Source organism: Galeopterus variegatus, unplaced genomic scaffold (assembly GCF_000696425.1).
Source record: "Galeopterus variegatus unplaced genomic scaffold, G_variegatus-3.0.2 Scaffold2239, whole genome shotgun sequence".
Taxonomy (NCBI): Eukaryota; Metazoa; Chordata; class Mammalia; order Dermoptera; family Cynocephalidae; genus Galeopterus; species Galeopterus variegatus.
In genome coordinates this window covers 25,352-43,570 of record NW_007728350.1, presented here as the reverse complement: position 1 = coordinate 43,570, position 18,219 = coordinate 25,352, and the positions used below count along the sequence as shown (strand labels likewise).

Sequence of the window (18,219 nt, the reverse complement as noted above, 5' to 3'; positions counted from 1 at the left end):
GCAAAGTTTTCATTGAAGTACAGGCTACAGTTGCCCCCTGAACACTTGGGATCTTTATGTTCAGGGACCAGCAAGCGAACAGGAGTCACCATCTTGTTAGAAGTAACTGATCCAGAAAACACGAGGAAGAAGATTTCCGTGTACACAGTGGAGACAAGGAGGAATATGTTTGGCACTCAGGTAACCCAATGTGAGTGCCTTTTGGTACTCTTTTGCCCACATGATAAAAAAAAGAAAGAATAGTGTCTTCTGTTTCAGGGGTTGGTGGGAAAATCTGGCCTATCATCTGCTTTGATAAATAAAGCTTATTGTACCACAGCTATATTCATTCATTTACATATTATCTATGGCTGCTTTCCTGCTACAGTAGTAGAAATTAGTAGTTACAACATGGACTGTATTGCCTATAAAGACTAAAATATGTACTTACTAGCCATTTACAGGAAAAGCTTGCTGGCCCTCTTTTTGATTAATGATCATTTGATTAATGAAGACTTAAAAGATTCAGAAGGTTTCGATTAGTACTTATGTGAGTTAGGCATTCATTATGATCAGCATGGATAAAGTTATACAGATTCTTGTCATTTTAATAAGCCCACTTAGGCCATGGAACCTGAAGGCTTTAAAGAACAATTTTTCATGTGCTAGACAAAGATCCTTAACAGAGAAGTAAAATGCTAGACTTCAACTTTATTACCACTTTTTATGTACTGTCTCAGGAAAAACACAAGAAAGAAGCTCTATCTCAGGAGTAGTGTTGACTATGAAGAATCCCTAATCACTGACATTAGGAAAAAACAAAAATGGTCCCAGAGAGAAGGCCTTGGAGACCAAAGGTACCGTGTAAACATTTCATACATTAAAGCATCCAATAATAGACTTAATCACTTTACTTATTACTTTTTATAAAAGAATATAGAAAAATGGTCCCGGAGAGAAGACCTTGGAGACCAAAGGTACCGTGTAAACATTTCAGACATTAAAGCATCCAATAATAGACTTAATCACTTTACTTATTACTTTTTATAAAAGAATATAATCAACTGAGGGGTTTTATAATGAAGTAACTACTCTATTTTCCTCACAGGATGGAAATTAAGATAATCAAGTAACACCAAATGAAATTTACTTTACAAAGTTAAATTTAAGCCCCCTTTGTTAGAATACAAATCCATAAATGAGGAACACTGATAACTTCATTACCTGCCAGATGCACTGGATGCTCTATTATTTGTTGACTTTTTATTCTTCATATTTCTGTCTTCAATTGTTTTCTATTAAACAGAAAATGCCACAGATGGATTACTTAACTGTCACAGGCTTAGAGGCCAAACTGCCAGTAAATCAATATTTTTTAAGCATCTTCTATGTGTCAAACACAGTAGGTATTGGGAACAAATCAGTGAATAAAATGCCCTCAAGGGGATTAAATTTTAGAGAGAGTTGACTGACAATAAACACATAATCCGAAGGAGAAAAAATTGGGTACAGTGACAGAGAGTGACTAAAATGGGCTTGAGGGCTATTTTAATAAAGCTGATCTGGGAAGGCCTCCCTGACTGCTTGACATCAGAGCTGAAAATGGTAAGAGGAAAGGGCCCACATGAAGGTCTAGGAAAGGAAAAAACAAACAAACAAACAAACAAAAAAACTAAGTTCTAAGAGTCTGAATAGGGAAGGAGGTTGATATGTTTGAAAAACAGAAAAATGGTGTCATTCAATGGTGCCGACACGTGTTGAATGGCAGGGAGGGTGGAGGACTATGTGGTCAGAGAAAAATATGAGGTCATTAGGCGGTGGTAAGGAGTTTGCATTTTATTCTCATGATGAGAAACCAACAAACAGACTTTAACAGGGGAATGATTAGATTCATCCTTAAGAAAAATCGCTCATTAGAGAATAAGAATAAAGCCAAGGATTCAGTCAAAAGATATATGTTATGATCTTATTTGTTACGTGTAAACTGCAGTTCTAATTTAGAACTACCTCTATTAGACATTTTAAAAATCCTGTCTATAAACTGCAAAATACCCTTCTTTCTTTTAAGGAATAACTTTTCTACTTTACACAGATGGGTGGGTGGGTGCTAGCAATAAAGAGAGAGTACAGATGTAAACACATCCCTAACTTGACAAGAGCGTTTTTTCCTAAGGAAAGTCACTAAGGATGATATACCTGGAACGTGGCTTAATGAATCTTCTCCATAAATATTAATAAAAAGCTAATATTTTGTATTATAAAAACCCTGCTCAACCACAAGTTTTTAGCTAGCACTGGTTTCTTCCCCTAACAATGAATACCTATTACTGCTAGCTAATTGCAGCTATAAGAGATAAGGAGTAAATTCAGGAGGAATAATGACTAAAAATGCTATACCATAAATTTGAAATGTTTGGTACTATGGCACAATTTAGTATAGGGACAAGTAATCCTACATACCACAAATATGTTTCTGAAGGTTATGTTTCTTAAGGTTAAGTAGTATTCCCGATGACAACCCTGCCCATCTATTTAAAAAAGCATCCATGCTGATAAACATATCTTAAAGATTTTCATTAAAACTGTTAACATGTTTTACAATGATATCCAAAGAAATAACTTTCACTAATTCAAAACCTCAGAAACTGTTCCAGATAGTTGCATTTTTTAAATATTAAGACCTACAGAAACCTATACACATATGGGTATGTATTTACAAAACATTTAAAAGTATATTATGATCATATACCTCTGATAATTTTTAATGAAACACTGGGTTTCATTAAAATATGTTAAAGTTCTCTTTCAGGTTTTAAGCTGTAGTATAAGAGGTTGAAATTTATATAAATACCTTTGCAGATTCAGTTGTATTGGTGGATATTAAGATACTCTGAGATTTAAATAGTTGCAGATCGGCTGTTAAATCACCATCCATAATCTGTTCCGCTCTCTCCTTTTCTTCTTCAAGGTCATCAGCAGTCACTAGACTTTCCTTAGATTTCTCAAGTGCAGCAGTCATGACTTCTATTGAAAATGAATTCTCTTCAATTTCATTTGATTTGAAGGAATTATAGTTTTCAATGAATTCTTCATTTTGATCTATTTTGACACAGAATAACAACACTAAGACCCCCTTCTGAATTAATAAGGTGGATAACAGATTCATTTGCTTTCCTTTAAATGAGGGCTGTCTATAATGTCTTTTTTTCTTGCAAAATAAAATACAAAAAAACCCAATTATATTAAACTTGAATAAATCTTTTCTCAAAAGTGATCTACAAAACCAAAAATGACCTAATGAAGCACTTAACATATGTAACACTTAAAATAATAGCATATTAATAAATGGAATGGAATAACTACCCCCAAACAAAGAAATACCAAAAAAAATTGCTGATGTTTAAACCAAATAAGCGAGATGGCAATATCTGTTCAATTCTAAAGCCTTGTATTTCTTAGCTGGAACAACAGGTTATGTAAGTAGAAGGCACACATCTCTATGCTACGATGATTACTAGTAGTACAACTATTGAACTGTATACATGCAGACAGAACCAAGAATCAATGCAATATTACACAGAAAAGAAAGCCAGTCTCTAGTGAGCTTCATCCCCACTGTGATGCAATATTGTCACTGACACCAAAAAGGGCACTAAAGACAAGCCTGTTACTTATCCTCTCAGTGCTTCAAGGAACAGGTTCAATCTCTGACACAAGAAGATTCCATTTTGCTTTCACAGAATTATTTCTATTATTTTGATTCCATCACATTTTAGAATGCTCAGCAGAAAGAAATCAGGGCTGTCCATGGGGATCACCAATTCTCAGTTCTACTAGGATCTCTACCTCCTGGACAAACTTGTATCTTCACTGTCAAAAGTCTTAAATCTGTTATTTGTACTATGGCCATTTTTTTGAAACTTGTGAGGTAAGATGGACTTAAAATCACATTATTATTATAGTTATACATTCATATTTGGGAAAGCACCCATGACTCAATTCATTACTGGATTCTTTGAAGCTGTTAATCTATTCAGTGAACAGAACAAGGATTTTGGAGCTGAAGATTCTAACTATGGCTCCATCAATGACCTTGGATATGTTTCCCAATATCTATCACTTCAATTTTTCTCTTCTGTAAAATGACAAAAATTATACTACATAGTAAGCACTTAACAGATGTTAGTTACACATCCCAGTCCTAGAAACAGCCATGCCTTTTAGCTCTCATTAAGCTACATGTGATAGCACTAAGAAAAAAGGTTAATAATTCATACCTCACACTTACTATATACTTACTATGGTGTTGTTTTAAATGCTTTACATGTATTATTAATTCATTTAATTCTTTCAATGACCCTACTAGGTAGATTACTCTTATTATCTCCATTTTAAAGATCAACATACAGGACCAGAGAAGTTAGTTATTTTGCTCATGTGTGTGCCTGAATTCAAACCTAGCTTAGTCTCATTCTAAAATTCTACCTAGCCATTGTGTTGTACTACAGACTACTGCAGCAACAGATACATAATAATAGTACACCCTTAGTGATCACTCCACTCGATCCAAGAACTAGATTAGTGGCTAAAATGCACTAAATCGCTTAGTTTTCAAAACAGCCTTATGAGACAGGTAATATTACAACTTGGGGAAACTGAGGCACTGAGAGATTAAGTTTTGCATTTCAAATCACATAGTTAAGGGCCAACCCATGGCTCACTTGGGAGAGCGTGGTGCTGACAACACCAAGTCAAGGGTTAAGATCCCCTTACCGGTCATCTTTTAAAAAATAAAAAAAATAAATAAAATCACATAGTTAGTAAAATCCATAGTCTAGATTAAAACTCAAGCAAATACAAACATATATTTTCCCTGTAACTATGCAAAGTATGGCTTCTCTTAGAGACAGGATTCTAAGCAATAGAGAGTTCATAAATAAAATAAGATACGATAACTAAATACAACCACCTTTTATGTATGCTTTTTCTCCAGATCCTGGTGAAAAGGAATCTCCAAGACTTTCTTTAAGGGATGATGATGATTGACTTGTTAACCATGGATCCTGTTTTTTGAAAGAAAAAAAAACATATATTTACCACGTTAGTTTAATTCTCAAGATTTGTAGAAACAATAGCATCATTAAAATGATCTCATAACTCTGAAATCTGCATTATAAGGAGTTTGCTGCTGAAACACCAAAAGCACTAAGTAAATGGAGGCTAATATGCTTTACTTTCAAGCCTTGATGCCTTGGTCATTAAAAGGGATCACTAAAATAGTTACTCTAGTTCTTCATCTAACTGCCACCTCTCTGCTTATAGCAATTTTCAAAACTCCTGGGGCTTTAAAATCTAACCTCTTAGGGCCGGCCCGGTGGCGCACTGCTACAGTGCGCCGCTTGGGAGCGCGGTGGCACTCCCGCTGAGGGTTCGGATCCCACATATAGACCGGTTCCCGCTCACTGGCTGAGCAAGGTGTGGGAGCAACACCGAGGGTTGCGATCCCGTTGCCGGTCCCAGTCCGGTACGGGCGCGACACTGAGGGTTGCGATCTGTTGCCGGACATGAAAAAAGACAAAAAAAAAAAAAATCTAACCTCTTATAAATATTTAAGGCAAAGATTTGATTTTGATAGCTCTTTCTATAATTCTCCCTTCAAGGATATTATAAAGAAATCAATAGATAAAAACCTTTAGCTTCAAACAAATACTGCTAGTTGTCCAAATGACAGTAATTTGTAAAGCCAAGCAGATAGCTATTTCCAAATATTTCAGATAGTAAAAGTACAGAGATTTCATGAACTTGAGTTTTCCTCAAAATGCTGAAAATCATGTTAAATAAAATAATTATATTTCCGTGTCTAAAGGAAACACCTCTTTATAGAATAACCTAGCCTAAAGGCGATCATATTATAATGTAAAAAGTTTAATTTTGTTGCATAATATATTTTATTTTCTTTCCCACAATATTTTATGCATACAAAGGAAATTATATATCAAAAGCAATGAATAAAAACCACTTGGGGAAATGGCAGAAGAGCTGAAACAGTAGAGTCTACCTTTAAAGACAAAGCTTCACCTGAGGAGATTTGCAAATTAGAAGCTTTCTGCATGAAAACATTCCCCAATCTGTACAGCTCAAGTGGTAGAAGGCTACAGCATTACTGGATGGGCTTCAGGAGACAGAGATTAAGAGTTTAGGAGCAGAAAATCAGCCAATAAATTGGGAAGGAGTAGCAAAGGGTAGTGAACACCAAAACCAGCATATGAAATTCACCCAAATCCTTGTCTCATGTATCAATGGCTTAAGAGAGACTTCAGAGGATGCTCTAGAGATTGAAAGAACTAAGCAGAGGTTTCAGCTGATATACAATGTGGGGGAGATGGAGTTGGGACTTTGCATCCAGCCATGAAATCTGCTTGCTAAAAAATATGTTTGGAGGGTCATAACAGAATCCAGAATCTCTGTAACATATACGTAATATCCAGTATTCAACCAAAAGTCAACTAGTTGGTAAAGAAACAGAAAGTGGTGATACATACTCATAAAAGAAAATATAAGGGATAATATAAAATACAAAAAATTACCAATGGAAAATCTGGAACTGAACACTAGAATATCTGAAATTAAATAATCACTGGACAAGAACAGATCAGAGATGGCATAAAAGGTCAGTCACACACACACATACATGCCACACATGTGCACGCACTTATACAGAAAGGAAAGGTAGGAGATGAGGATGTATTGAGAAAGCAAATGTAGCTCACCCTTTCAGTATCTGACTGTGACACCTGCGGGACTGTAAGGCAGGAGGGGGAGAGGAGCAGTGTCACGTGCGAGTGTGCACAAAGATAAAGAGGCTTGAACAAGGCTGAATGTGAATGGAAACAGACCAGTGAGCCAAAGGTTATAGACACAGGAGAGAAAAGGCTTGAACAAAACATAGATGGGAAATCCCTGAGAAAGTGAATTTAAAAAAGATTCACAGCACAGTTGGAAAGATTTTTGTAATGATGAAAATAAAAATTTAGATTGTTAAAAATAAAAGTATCCAATATACTCAATAATAAGATGATAGTTTTATGTTATGGGATATGTTACAGTCATTAACATGAATGTGGTCTCAAGATCACCCAGCAACATGAAAATACGTCATGATCTAATGCTAAGAGACAAACAAAAAGAATGATACAAATGCTATGAATGCTAAGGTAGCAAATCTGCTAAAACAAATGCAGTATAGGAAAGTAGCCTAGAATGGAATAGGAAGAATGAACATCATTGCCATTAGGTGGTAGGATTATGATTAGATATTTTTCTCCTAAATTTTGTCATAGTATCATGTTATTTTAAAAATTTTAGGAATACTTCTTTAAAAACAATTTTAATCCAGGGATATAAAAATGATAGTAAATAACATTTAAAGTTAGGTATCTGTACCAGTTTGAAGTGTTCCCCCAAACTTCATGCCCATCCAGAACCTCAGAATGTGATCTTATTTGGAAATGAGATGTTTGCAGATGTAATAAGTTAAGATGAGGACATACTGGATTAGGTGGACCTTAAATCCAATGACTTTTTTTAGAGAAAAGGAGGAGACAGACACAGAGGGGACACAGGGAAGAAGGTCACGTGGTGATGAAGGTGGGGATTGGAGTGATGAGGCTACACGCCAAGGAACGCCAAGGATTGCTGGCGACCAGCAGAGGCTGAAAGAGGCGAGGAAGGACCCTTCCACAAAGCCTTCAGAGGAAATGTGACCCTGCTAACACCTTGACTTCAGACTTCTGGCCTCTACAACTGAGAAAATAAATTTCTGTTAAGTCAACTGGCTTGTGGCAATTTGTTACTGCGGCTAATGGAAACTATCACAATATTCAATTGACCAGATAATTTTAATAGACATAAAATAATTGTTTTAGTTTCTTCTGATTTTCAGAAAAATTAAGAAACAGCACCGGGAGTCAGACAGATGAATATCAAATTGTCAGTTTTACTGGTAAAGTTGAACTGCAGAACGAAATCTGAATTAATAGCCTATTGTGATTCTTAATACTGCAGGTCTGAATTAGCGGGATTCACCCATTTAGTCATAGTGCAAAGGAGCTCCTCTCAGCCCCCTTTGCATCACTTCCCAGGAAGCAGATCCTTACACACCAATACTGCAGATGAGTGATGAGAAAAAGAAAGAAGCTTGGCCAGGTCACATTTATTACCTTTATCCACATCTGCCACAGCAGATCATGAAGAATGAATGCTCTTCCCATACTTTTCCCTCTGAAATATGAGGTGGAAGTTCATTTTCCATAGTAAAATAAAGACAGGGACTAAGTGTTCTACCTTAATAACAAGACATAGTAAACTCCCTGATGGAAACCTGAAGAGTCACATTTTATCCCATTTTGGCATATCCCAAAGAACGTAGAACAGTGCCATGAACATTCAATACACATCTGTTCAGTGAATAAAATCAAATGAATAAAATGACACTGACGATATTGTCTTTAGCCATAAATTATATAAATTCAAAAATATATAAATAAAAATATAAATTCTTATAATTAATGATAAACAAGGTTGTATAGATTCAGAAGAGCACGATTTTGTTTTTTACATTTTACTTTCTCTGAAATTGGAGGCATCTTACACTCACTGTTGTGCTATAGCTAAACTAGAAGAATTTTCTTCTTTCTTAGTGGTATGTAAAATAAATGCTACATCTTAAATTAATGGAATTTTAAACTCAATGTAACACAATATATTAAAGACCTTAAAATTATTTCCTTATCAATTTCAGAAGAAATCATGTAAAATAGACACAGACTTTTGCACACAAATTCATTTTCTGTTTCTCATAAACATATGCAAAGGACTAAATTCAACAGTTTAGCAGTAGTGCTAACCTCAGGATCAAGGTTTTCAGAGAATGCTTTCTTCTCGGCTTCTAATTGTCTGCCATTCAGCCTTGGAGGGGAAGAAGGTGCCAGATGCAGCTCTTTTTCTTCACTGAGGGCAGTCTCTTTACCTTCTTCTAGTCTATCTTTCTCTTCCTTGTGGCTATTCTTTTGTAACATGCTCCTTGGTCGAGGTGAAGGTTTAAAATGGTCATCTGTTTTAAGGCTACTGCTGTTTTCTGCTGAAAAATAAAATGCTTTAAGGTGTGGGTACAAAAAATGACCCTGGCATTAACTACCTCCAGGGTGCCACCATACTGCCCTCCTGCACCCATGCTCCTTGGCGCTCTACCCTGGAAAATACAGAGGAAGCCCACAGCCTTTCTCTACATAGAACTCCAGTAAGGCACGAATAAAGGATAGTTCATAAACAACATTTAAAAAATAGTCGACATCCTGAAAGTAATTTGTATATTTTAGTTTTATGAGAAGTTAACTCTTCAACTTTATGAACTCTCATAGAATTCAAAAATTTTTTAAAAAACAAAAACAAATAAAACAAAACCTCGCTCCAGTTTCTATCACTATGAAATGAGGAGGTTCATCCATCAAACCTTTACTGAGTATCTGATGCCAGGCCCTGTACACATTACCGAACCTCGTTATCAAGACAGTGACAACAGAACTGTCCAAGAACTTTACAGGTTGTTTATCCTAAACAAATAAAACTATAGGACAGAGGCAAGTGCTGGTACAAGTGTGAAGATGATGATGTTGGCACACGGGAGAGAAGGGCTGACTCTCACTGGGGGAAGGAGTGCAGAACTAGGTGATTTGTGAGTTATGTTCTACAAGTCCATAAAACTTCTCTAGCAGTTATTAAAATTTCAGTTACTTATTGCTTTACTTCTAAGTTTAAAATAAGAATCTAATGCTGGTATGCTCACAGCACTCAAAACATGATGAGAAGGTTTTTTACTTATATACTTTTTGCCTCAATTTTATTTATTACCCATATTTATTTTTCTATAAATGAGTTCTTCTAAAACTTCAAAACTGGTCTTACGAACAACTTCCTTCTCCGTACCTATAAATGGGCTTATGAACGCTGCTAGAAGACTCCACAACTATACCAAATTGGTATCACTATAAATATTTCCTTGCCAATTTTAGCTATGTCCAAAACTCTAGCCAAATGTTCGATCCCAAATCCAAGAGTCATCCTAGATTCCTTCTTCCATTCTCCCCCGAATCTAAAGCATCATTAATTAAGCTATATCTCTCTCATTTATTCCACTGTGTACATCCGTACTGTCAGCTCCTTGTCCACTCAGCGACATTTACAAAATGCAAATCAGATCACATCACTCCTCTTCACAAAATTCTTCTATGGCTCCCATCATCCAATCCTACAGAAAAAAGCTTAATTGCCTTTGAACAATATAAAAGGTCTCATAGTTTTGTCCCTGACTCCCTGTGCTGCCTTATCTACTAGCACATCCATTTTGTAATGTGTTTCTGAAATGCTGAGCTAAGAGTTGTTTAGCAGACATGCCACAGTCCCTCCTGCTACCATACCTTTACCCAAGGTGGTCCTTCTGCCTAGAATGTTTGCTTTCTGCCTCTCCTCCTGACAAATGCTTGAGTGTCTTTTGAGCCTCAGTTTATGCAGAATTATATTATGTATAATATAATTATATTATGTATAATGCCTGAAATAAGGTGTTGAGTCAATTTCTTTTCCCTATTATTTTTCCCTATTATTGTGGTAATAACACTAACATGAGATCTACCCATCTTAACACATTAAGTGGAAAAGACACTATTGTTAACTACAGGCACAATGTTGTACAGCTGATCTCTAGAACTTCTTCATCTTGCATAAGTGAAACTTTACACCTTATTTCCCCCTCCCTCTAGCCCCTGGCAATCACCATTCTACCCTGTTTCCAGGAGTTTAACTATTTTAGATACTTCATATTTGAATCTTGGCTCTGACACGTAGGAGTTCTGTAACCTCACACAAATCATTTAACCTCCATACACCTTGGAGATTTTCCCACTAGTAAAATAAGTTAACAATTCCTAAGATGCCTGTGAGTCCTGAGTGAAATAATATATATAAAGTGCATAGCACAGTGCCTGATACATGGTAAGTGCTCGATGAACATTAAAAATTGTGGCAAACATTTCTCTTTTTTTCTTTTTTTGGCTTGTCTATATCATTCCTGCTTTCTTTGGGGGTAGTTTCTCCTCCACTCCAGATAAAGTGCATAGCACAGTGCCTGATACATGGTAAGTGCTCGATGAACATTAAAAATTGTGGTAAACATTTCTCTTTTTTTCTTTTATAGGCTTGTCTAATATTATTCCTGCTTTCTTTGGGGGTAGTTTCTCCTCCACTCCATCCATGTGATTTTGGTGGATTAACAAATACCTCCTCCATACTCAGTGAGAAGGGTAGGCCCAGGATGCATCCTCCTCCCCCAGCTTATCACAGAAACTTCAATTTCCCTGTCCACAGAAGGCGGTCCAGGTCAGGCAAGCGCACCAGGTATTTTTCCATTTGGAGTTGGACAATATGCCTTAAAGGTCGTGGAACTGGAAGGATATGATTTGGAGACTGTTAGTAGCCTTCTTCCCTGCCATATGAAGGACTGCTTGAGAAAAAGAGGCCAAACAACAGAAAAATAGGACCAAGGGATGAAGTGACTGGGGACGTGGGGGAGACAGAATGAGAGGGTCAGGGAGTTGCGGAGGTAGGGCAGATGTAAAAAGGAGAAAAGAGAGAATCCAGATAATACCCTAAAAGCACTGAATCCCTAAACATAATCACACCTAAAACAAGGCCTCTGACACCATGCTCAATAAGGGGGTGAATTTCCCTTTCCACTTAGGTTTGTTTGAACTGGGTCACTTGCAACCAAGAGTTCTGACTATGGCCACTATAATTCATCACTGTTACTGCTATTATTACTGTCTCCTCTAGGAAACCTTCCCTGATGTGCTCAGGTAAACTTAGGTGCCCACTTTCCTGTGTTCTTCCTGTACCTTTTGTATACCTTCCTGCTAAACTGTAAAGTCTTGGATGATTGGTACTGTATCTTTTCAGTGTTGTATTCTTACTCAGCATCACAGTGCATATAACAAAATAAAACATAATATATTCACGACAAATATGTGTGGGTAAATAAAACCATCTGCTTATGAACATATGCTAAATAATAAAATGAATAATTAAAGCATTTATGGAGTGCTTAATCTATGTCAGTACCGTTTAAGCACTTCAAATATGTGAACTCATTTAACTGCCTCAAACCTCCAGAGGTAGTTCAACTATTATCTCTGTCTCAAAGATGAATAAAATGAGGAAAAGAGAGGTCTTATGCCCAAGGTCATGACCTCTAGTAAGCTGACGATCTGGGATGAAAGCAGAAGCACCCTGACTCCAAAGTTCATAACTTTAATCAATTTAATATTAAAATAAAAATATCATACCCTGTAAAAATACTTTCTACAATCACTACCCATGTGACTGTTGCTCCATAAAGTGAAAGAGTCTGGTTACTGTACTTTTTACAAAAGATGAGAAAGAACATAGAAAACCGTCAAGTTCTAATATTTTTATAAAGCATTATTTGCTACTCAGCAATGTCTCACCACATTAAAAATACTGAGTTTCAAACACTGTATGAATAAAAAGTCTAAGCATTTACAGAAGAATAAAGTTAAACTCAAGAACTATATTCCTCTCACAAATAAATCATTCATATATTCATTTATTCATTTAAATACTTAATGAATTCCATATGCCAGGCATTATCTTAGGACTACTCACCTCAGTTTTTATTATTCAATCTGAAGAACCTGGGAATAATGACTTTAATATATTTTACACCAAATTCCACTTCCAAAAGTATTGTCAAGTTCTCAGACAAAAAAAAAAAAGAATGCCCATATATTTTTAAAATTCTTTGCTGTATAATCAAATGTATATAATTACCTGTTTAGGTAATTATTTTTATGTTACACATACTGAATATCATATCACATATATAACTTAGTAGAGCACTTAGAATCCTAGTACCACCTTGTGGTTAAAATACTGTATTTCCATAGCCATTTTAACTCATCATGATCCTTTAAAAAAGGTATTAAAATGGTAGATTATTGCTTTGCTGATTATCTACCATAAATTTCTAATTATATACTTCCACCTGTCTCAGACCAATTTTTAGCTGCAATATGCTTACATTTTCTTAATAACCAACTTCAATTATGTTCCTCTCCTCTCCATCTTTAATTCCACTCACTACACTGGGAACGTATATTTTAGCAAGTTAATTGTTTTGTTATGCTTCGTGCTTGCATTTTGGTAGTGTTTTATAGTTTATGAGATACTTCAATAGATTCTCAAAACAATTCTGTAGGACAAGAGGAAGGGTTTTATCCTCCTCATGAGGATAGTAAGGCTTCACCTATGTGCTGAAGCTATACATAACTAATATATAGTAGGGTTTTTTTCCAGTGTCCTGGACACTATTCTAGTATTCTTTGCTCTGTTTATGTCCTCTCTTTATTTCAAAGTTAATGGGATAATGAGGGGATTAAACAAAGTGGTTCCCTAATACACGCCTAAAATAAAATTTTGTCTAAAGTTACCAGTGATATCTAACATGCAAAACATGAAATATTTACTGTCATTGTACTTACTGATCATATATAAAGGAAAAATATTTTTATGAAGGTTAACATCAATTTATATTTCCTTTATAAAACAGAAAGACTGGAAGACAATAAACTCTTAACCTAGCTGCACAAGTTCCTGTGTGCTGACCCAGGGGACTTTAGAGGGGTTGGTCCCTGTTCCAGTCCACCTTTGCACTGTTGTGCCTGGACCTCAGTAGAATTGTGAGGAGAAATACTATTATCACAAATCATACCAGGAACTTCCCCTTGGAAAACTGAATCTTAGTAGATTTTCCTAGGCAATACAGAGACCAAATGGAAATTCTCTTTTCTTAAGGAGAGTCTGGAGGTTTCAACAAACAACAAAACTTTCTCCCTTTAAATATACAAATGTCAAAAAAAATTTTCTGGCAAAATGTAGGTATGGAAATGATTGTTTCAAGGATTAGTCCCAGTGCTGCTACAACTCTAATCTCTGGAGTATAAGAGAGATTAGAAAGGATTCCATTCAAGTCCCATCTCTAAAAACAAAATTGAAGCTCATGGAACTAGGTGTTTAGGATCTGCAGCTATGGAGTCTGAAGGTGCTTTGGTTTTCTATCAGGCATCAGCATAGATGCAAAACTGAATATGCAACTGGCCATAAGAATTACAGGTTTTATCTATGGTTCTATTATTTTGATTTATGTCTGTAAAATTGAAAAGTTAAGTCTGACATTTTTTTCTTAAATATATTCTAGTTACCATATAAAGGAACTTTGTGACCAATTAACTTAAAATAAATTTTCAAGAAATGCTACTGTAGTGACCTAACAAGTTACCTGAAGATGTGCTTTTGACTGAAAGAATTCTGGGTTTAGGTTTTATTTTAATTTTCTCTTCCTCAATTTCCTGGTCTTTGTTTTGAGATTCAGATGAGGAATTTACAACCATGTCTTCACAACCATCACGTGCCATTTCCTCGTCATTTCTGACAGCTAATACTGGCTCGTCTTTGGTTATGTCACTGTTTGATTTCTTGCTTTTCAAAAAAGTCGGTCTTGAAGAATTCTTTTCTTCATCATCTGATATATGAAAATCATTCATTTTTTTCTTAACTGAATTTTCATCTATTGAAGTGTCAGAAAAATCACCTAAGGAAACTTAAAAATGGAAAAGAAAAAATGTTTTCAATAGTATAATTGAAAGTTATCAAAGCTACATGAAATTAATCAAGAAACTAAGATTACCTTAAAGACTAGAAATGAAATTACAATTGAATAGGTGCAAATCTATTTTACAAATAAACTTGCAGCTTTAGAAAACAGCTAACAGGAAGTTTTGATTGGCATTTATGAAATAAAATTATCAATTTCATTAATTTCTTGAAAACATTTATTGAGTGCCTTCAGGGTGCAAAGTACTGTGCTTGCTCTGGGAACAGCCATCCAAAAATCCCTCAAAATAACAACTGGCCATAGGAAGTTTTGATTGGCATTTATGAAATAAAATTATCAATTTCATTAATTTCTTGAAAACATATTTATTGAGTGCCTTCAGGGTGCAAAGTACTGTGCTTGCTCTGGGAACAGCCATCCAAAAATCCCTCAAAATAACAACTGGCCATAAGACATTTAAATTAGAATTTGGACTGTAAAACTTTTATTCACAAACAACTTCATCATATAAAATCAAGAATATTTGTAAATCGAAGAATTTAACCAGTAATTTACTAACTACATTTTTCCATAAAAATTTTAGAACTAAATTTCTATCCACACCAGAATATTAGATTTTACTAACAGAATAATAAAGAATGCTAACTTAACTACATAGCAATGATTTAACTATTATTCTGATTATTTTTACAGAACATTAAGAGTTATTCACTGGAATTTTAAAGAATAAAACACTTTAGTTTAGAATTCCGTATGCTTACATCTGAAACTAAAATGCTAATATTTTTACATGACCAAAAAAAAAAAAAAAAAAAAATCAAAATGATACTTGATGGAGTTTGGATGTGTTGTCCCCTCCAAAACCCATGTGGAAATTTGCTCTCCAATGTGGCAGTGTTGGAAACTGATTGAGTCATGGGGGCGGATCCCTAATGAATGGATTAATGCTCTCCCTGGGGGAGGAGGGGTAGTGAGTGAGTTCTTGCTCTATTAGTTCCCGGGAGAGCTTGTTGTTTATATGACCCTGGCACCTCCTCTCTGTCTCTCTCTTGCTTCCTCTCGCCATGTGATCTGCTTGTACCTGCCGGCTGCCTGCCACTTTCTGCCATGAGTAGAAGCAGCCTGAGGCCCACGCCAGATGCAGCTGTCCCAGAATCGTAAGCTAAATAAACCTCTTTCCTTTATAAATTACCCAGTCTCAGGTATTCTGTTATAGCAACACAAAACAGACTAAAACAATACTATATATATGAAACAAGAGGACTGTGTTTTTTAAACTGACCCCATATTACAGCTATAAAAAAATCTGACCCATATCAACCATTATTAAAGTGCTTATGTGCACTGAAATTTAGTTCTGTGTGCCCTAGTTACTAACTAGCTGTAGGGCCTCCTAGGGTTGGCCTTAAAGATGAACCTGCTGTCTCCAATGTTGTTCACCATTGACAGCCATCCAATTACTGCAAACCTGCTGTCAATTAATTTATATTTTCATATACACATTCAGAAACAACCAAGGACAATCAAACAGTTTCTTGAAAATTAAGAGTGGCTTTCTATTCATTAAAAAGTCAGAAAACTCAAACTTATGAGTTCATATTATTATGTTAACATAAGTGATTTTGGGGGGGTTGGGGGTGGGCTAAATATAACCAAGAAAGCAAAAACAAGAAAAGTGGTTTACTTTTCCATACTCTCACATACCAATATCATCACTATCAAAGTCATCTGAGTATTCAGAATTCCTTCGTCTGGCTGAGCGAGCTGTAACTGCTCTTATTAACTCATCCTGAAATGAGATAATTAAGATCAATTCCCATCCCATTTAGAATTAATTCTTTAAACAAATAAATGCTTCATTAATAACTGCTTTCAGATTTAGGTTTCCTTCATCTAAGTAACATTCCCTGCAAGCCTACTTTGTGCCATACACCAAAGCCCTCAGACTCACTGCAGAACATCACAGACAGGAGCCCTTCCTCATGGAGCTTGCACTTAAAACCAGAGGAGATGAGCAACTCAAATAAATTAGTTGCAGGTTATAATTAGAGCTGGAGAGTAATAAGCAAGAGGGGACTCAACTTAGACAAGATTTATTAGAATTTGGAAGAAACGGGTAATTTTTAAGAGCTTTTGTTTTGGCATATTGCAGAAACGGCTGTAATGAATACAGCAAATTTGGAGGCTTAGTTCAAAATTGTCGTGTCCCGGGCCAGGCTGTGGCTCACTCGGGAGAGTGCAGTGCTGATAACACCAAGGCCATGGGTTCGGATCTCATATAGGGATGGCTGGTTAGGTCATTGGGAGAGCATGGTGCTGACAACAACAAGTCAAGGGTTAAAGATCCCCTTACCGGTCATCTTTAAAAAAAAAAAAAAATTGTAGTGTCCCATCATAGAAAACAAATATTATGCTACAACAAGAAAACAAAAATTTTGTATGAAAATCGGAATTTAAAGTTACTATTTAACTTAGAACCTAGTATTGAGGCTACTTTGACAGCCATACAGGAGGGTTTCTAATATTGGAGCCCAGATATGATCACCTGCAAAACTGCAAAACGAATGTAATATTTACTCCTGCTTTATGTAGGACTGTTCCTATAATCACCAAGTCCAACATTCCTAATACAGTGTTTACATTGTGAAATCATTCAAAATAAAAATGCTTTGAAATACTTTACCTGGAAAGTAGTTCTTTTGGTAATTCTTGGACTCTTCGTATATGCCAAAGTTGTGCTAAAAGCTTCATCAGACATAGTGTATGCTTTTTCTCTTTACCTTTATAAAATGTTTAATAAACGATCGGAACAATTCAACCTCTGATAGTTGCTGAAATACACACCGACAAAAATCAGTCTCTTTTGCATGCTTGAGAATTTCGTAATTTACGTACCCCTCAAAGCCAAACCAAATAAGAAAAGCATCTCATGAGAACATTTAGCTACATCTTCAGTTTAAAATGTAGAGTTCTTGCAAAGAAACATCAAATTCTCTTATGCTTGTTTTCAAAAAAGGTAAATTCAAATGAACTTATCATAAAACAGTTTTGCAACTATTTTAAGGATCAGCAAATAAATGATTGCAACATTAATATGACAAAATGTTGCCAATTAAAATAGAACACCTCATTTTTCACCCCTCTTCTATTCAAAAAGTATAACATTGCCTAGAAAAGTCATGCCTTATTTAAGTCTAGCAAGAGGATTGTCAGTTTAAAACTTATGAGCACCACCCCCCCCCCCCCCCCCCACACACACACAAACTTGCATAAAGCTATTCAAAGAAAAAGATCGTAATGCTAAAAGACAAATAGCCGGAGATATTTTTTCAAGTCACTTTCCCTTCTCACAAAGGTGTTCACAAGGCTAAGTAACGCAAAACCAAGTTTCCACCATGGGCGGCTTTAAATTCGCGGATCCTCGCGCTCGGAGCAGAGACGCCCAGGCCTCGGGCGCAGAGCCTCCCGCAGCGGCGCGCGCCCCCGGGGACCGCTCC

General features: G+C 35.9%; 1 protein-coding gene across 1 annotated transcript in view; it reads right to left on the bottom strand.

Moving 5' to 3' along the window:
* Positions 1 to 17,833, bottom strand: part of MAP9 (microtubule-associated protein 9) — a 36,118-nt gene extending 18,285 nt beyond the window's left edge. Inside the window, exons 1-7 of the mRNA XM_008581042.1 lie at positions 17,406 to 17,833; positions 16,427 to 16,511; positions 14,387 to 14,707; positions 8,886 to 9,118; positions 4,949 to 5,042; positions 2,831 to 3,078; positions 1,204 to 1,274 (exon numbers count right to left, since the gene is read on the bottom strand). Of these exons, the coding sequence (XP_008579264.1) occupies positions 1,204 to 1,274; positions 2,831 to 3,078; positions 4,949 to 5,042; positions 8,886 to 9,118; positions 14,387 to 14,707; positions 16,427 to 16,511; positions 17,406 to 17,480 (1,127 nt within the window). The 5' untranslated portion in view covers positions 17,481 to 17,833. The remainder of the gene's footprint in view (positions 1 to 1,203; positions 1,275 to 2,830; positions 3,079 to 4,948; positions 5,043 to 8,885; positions 9,119 to 14,386; positions 14,708 to 16,426; positions 16,512 to 17,405) is intronic.
* Between the last annotated feature and the right edge of the window lie 386 nt (positions 17,834 to 18,219).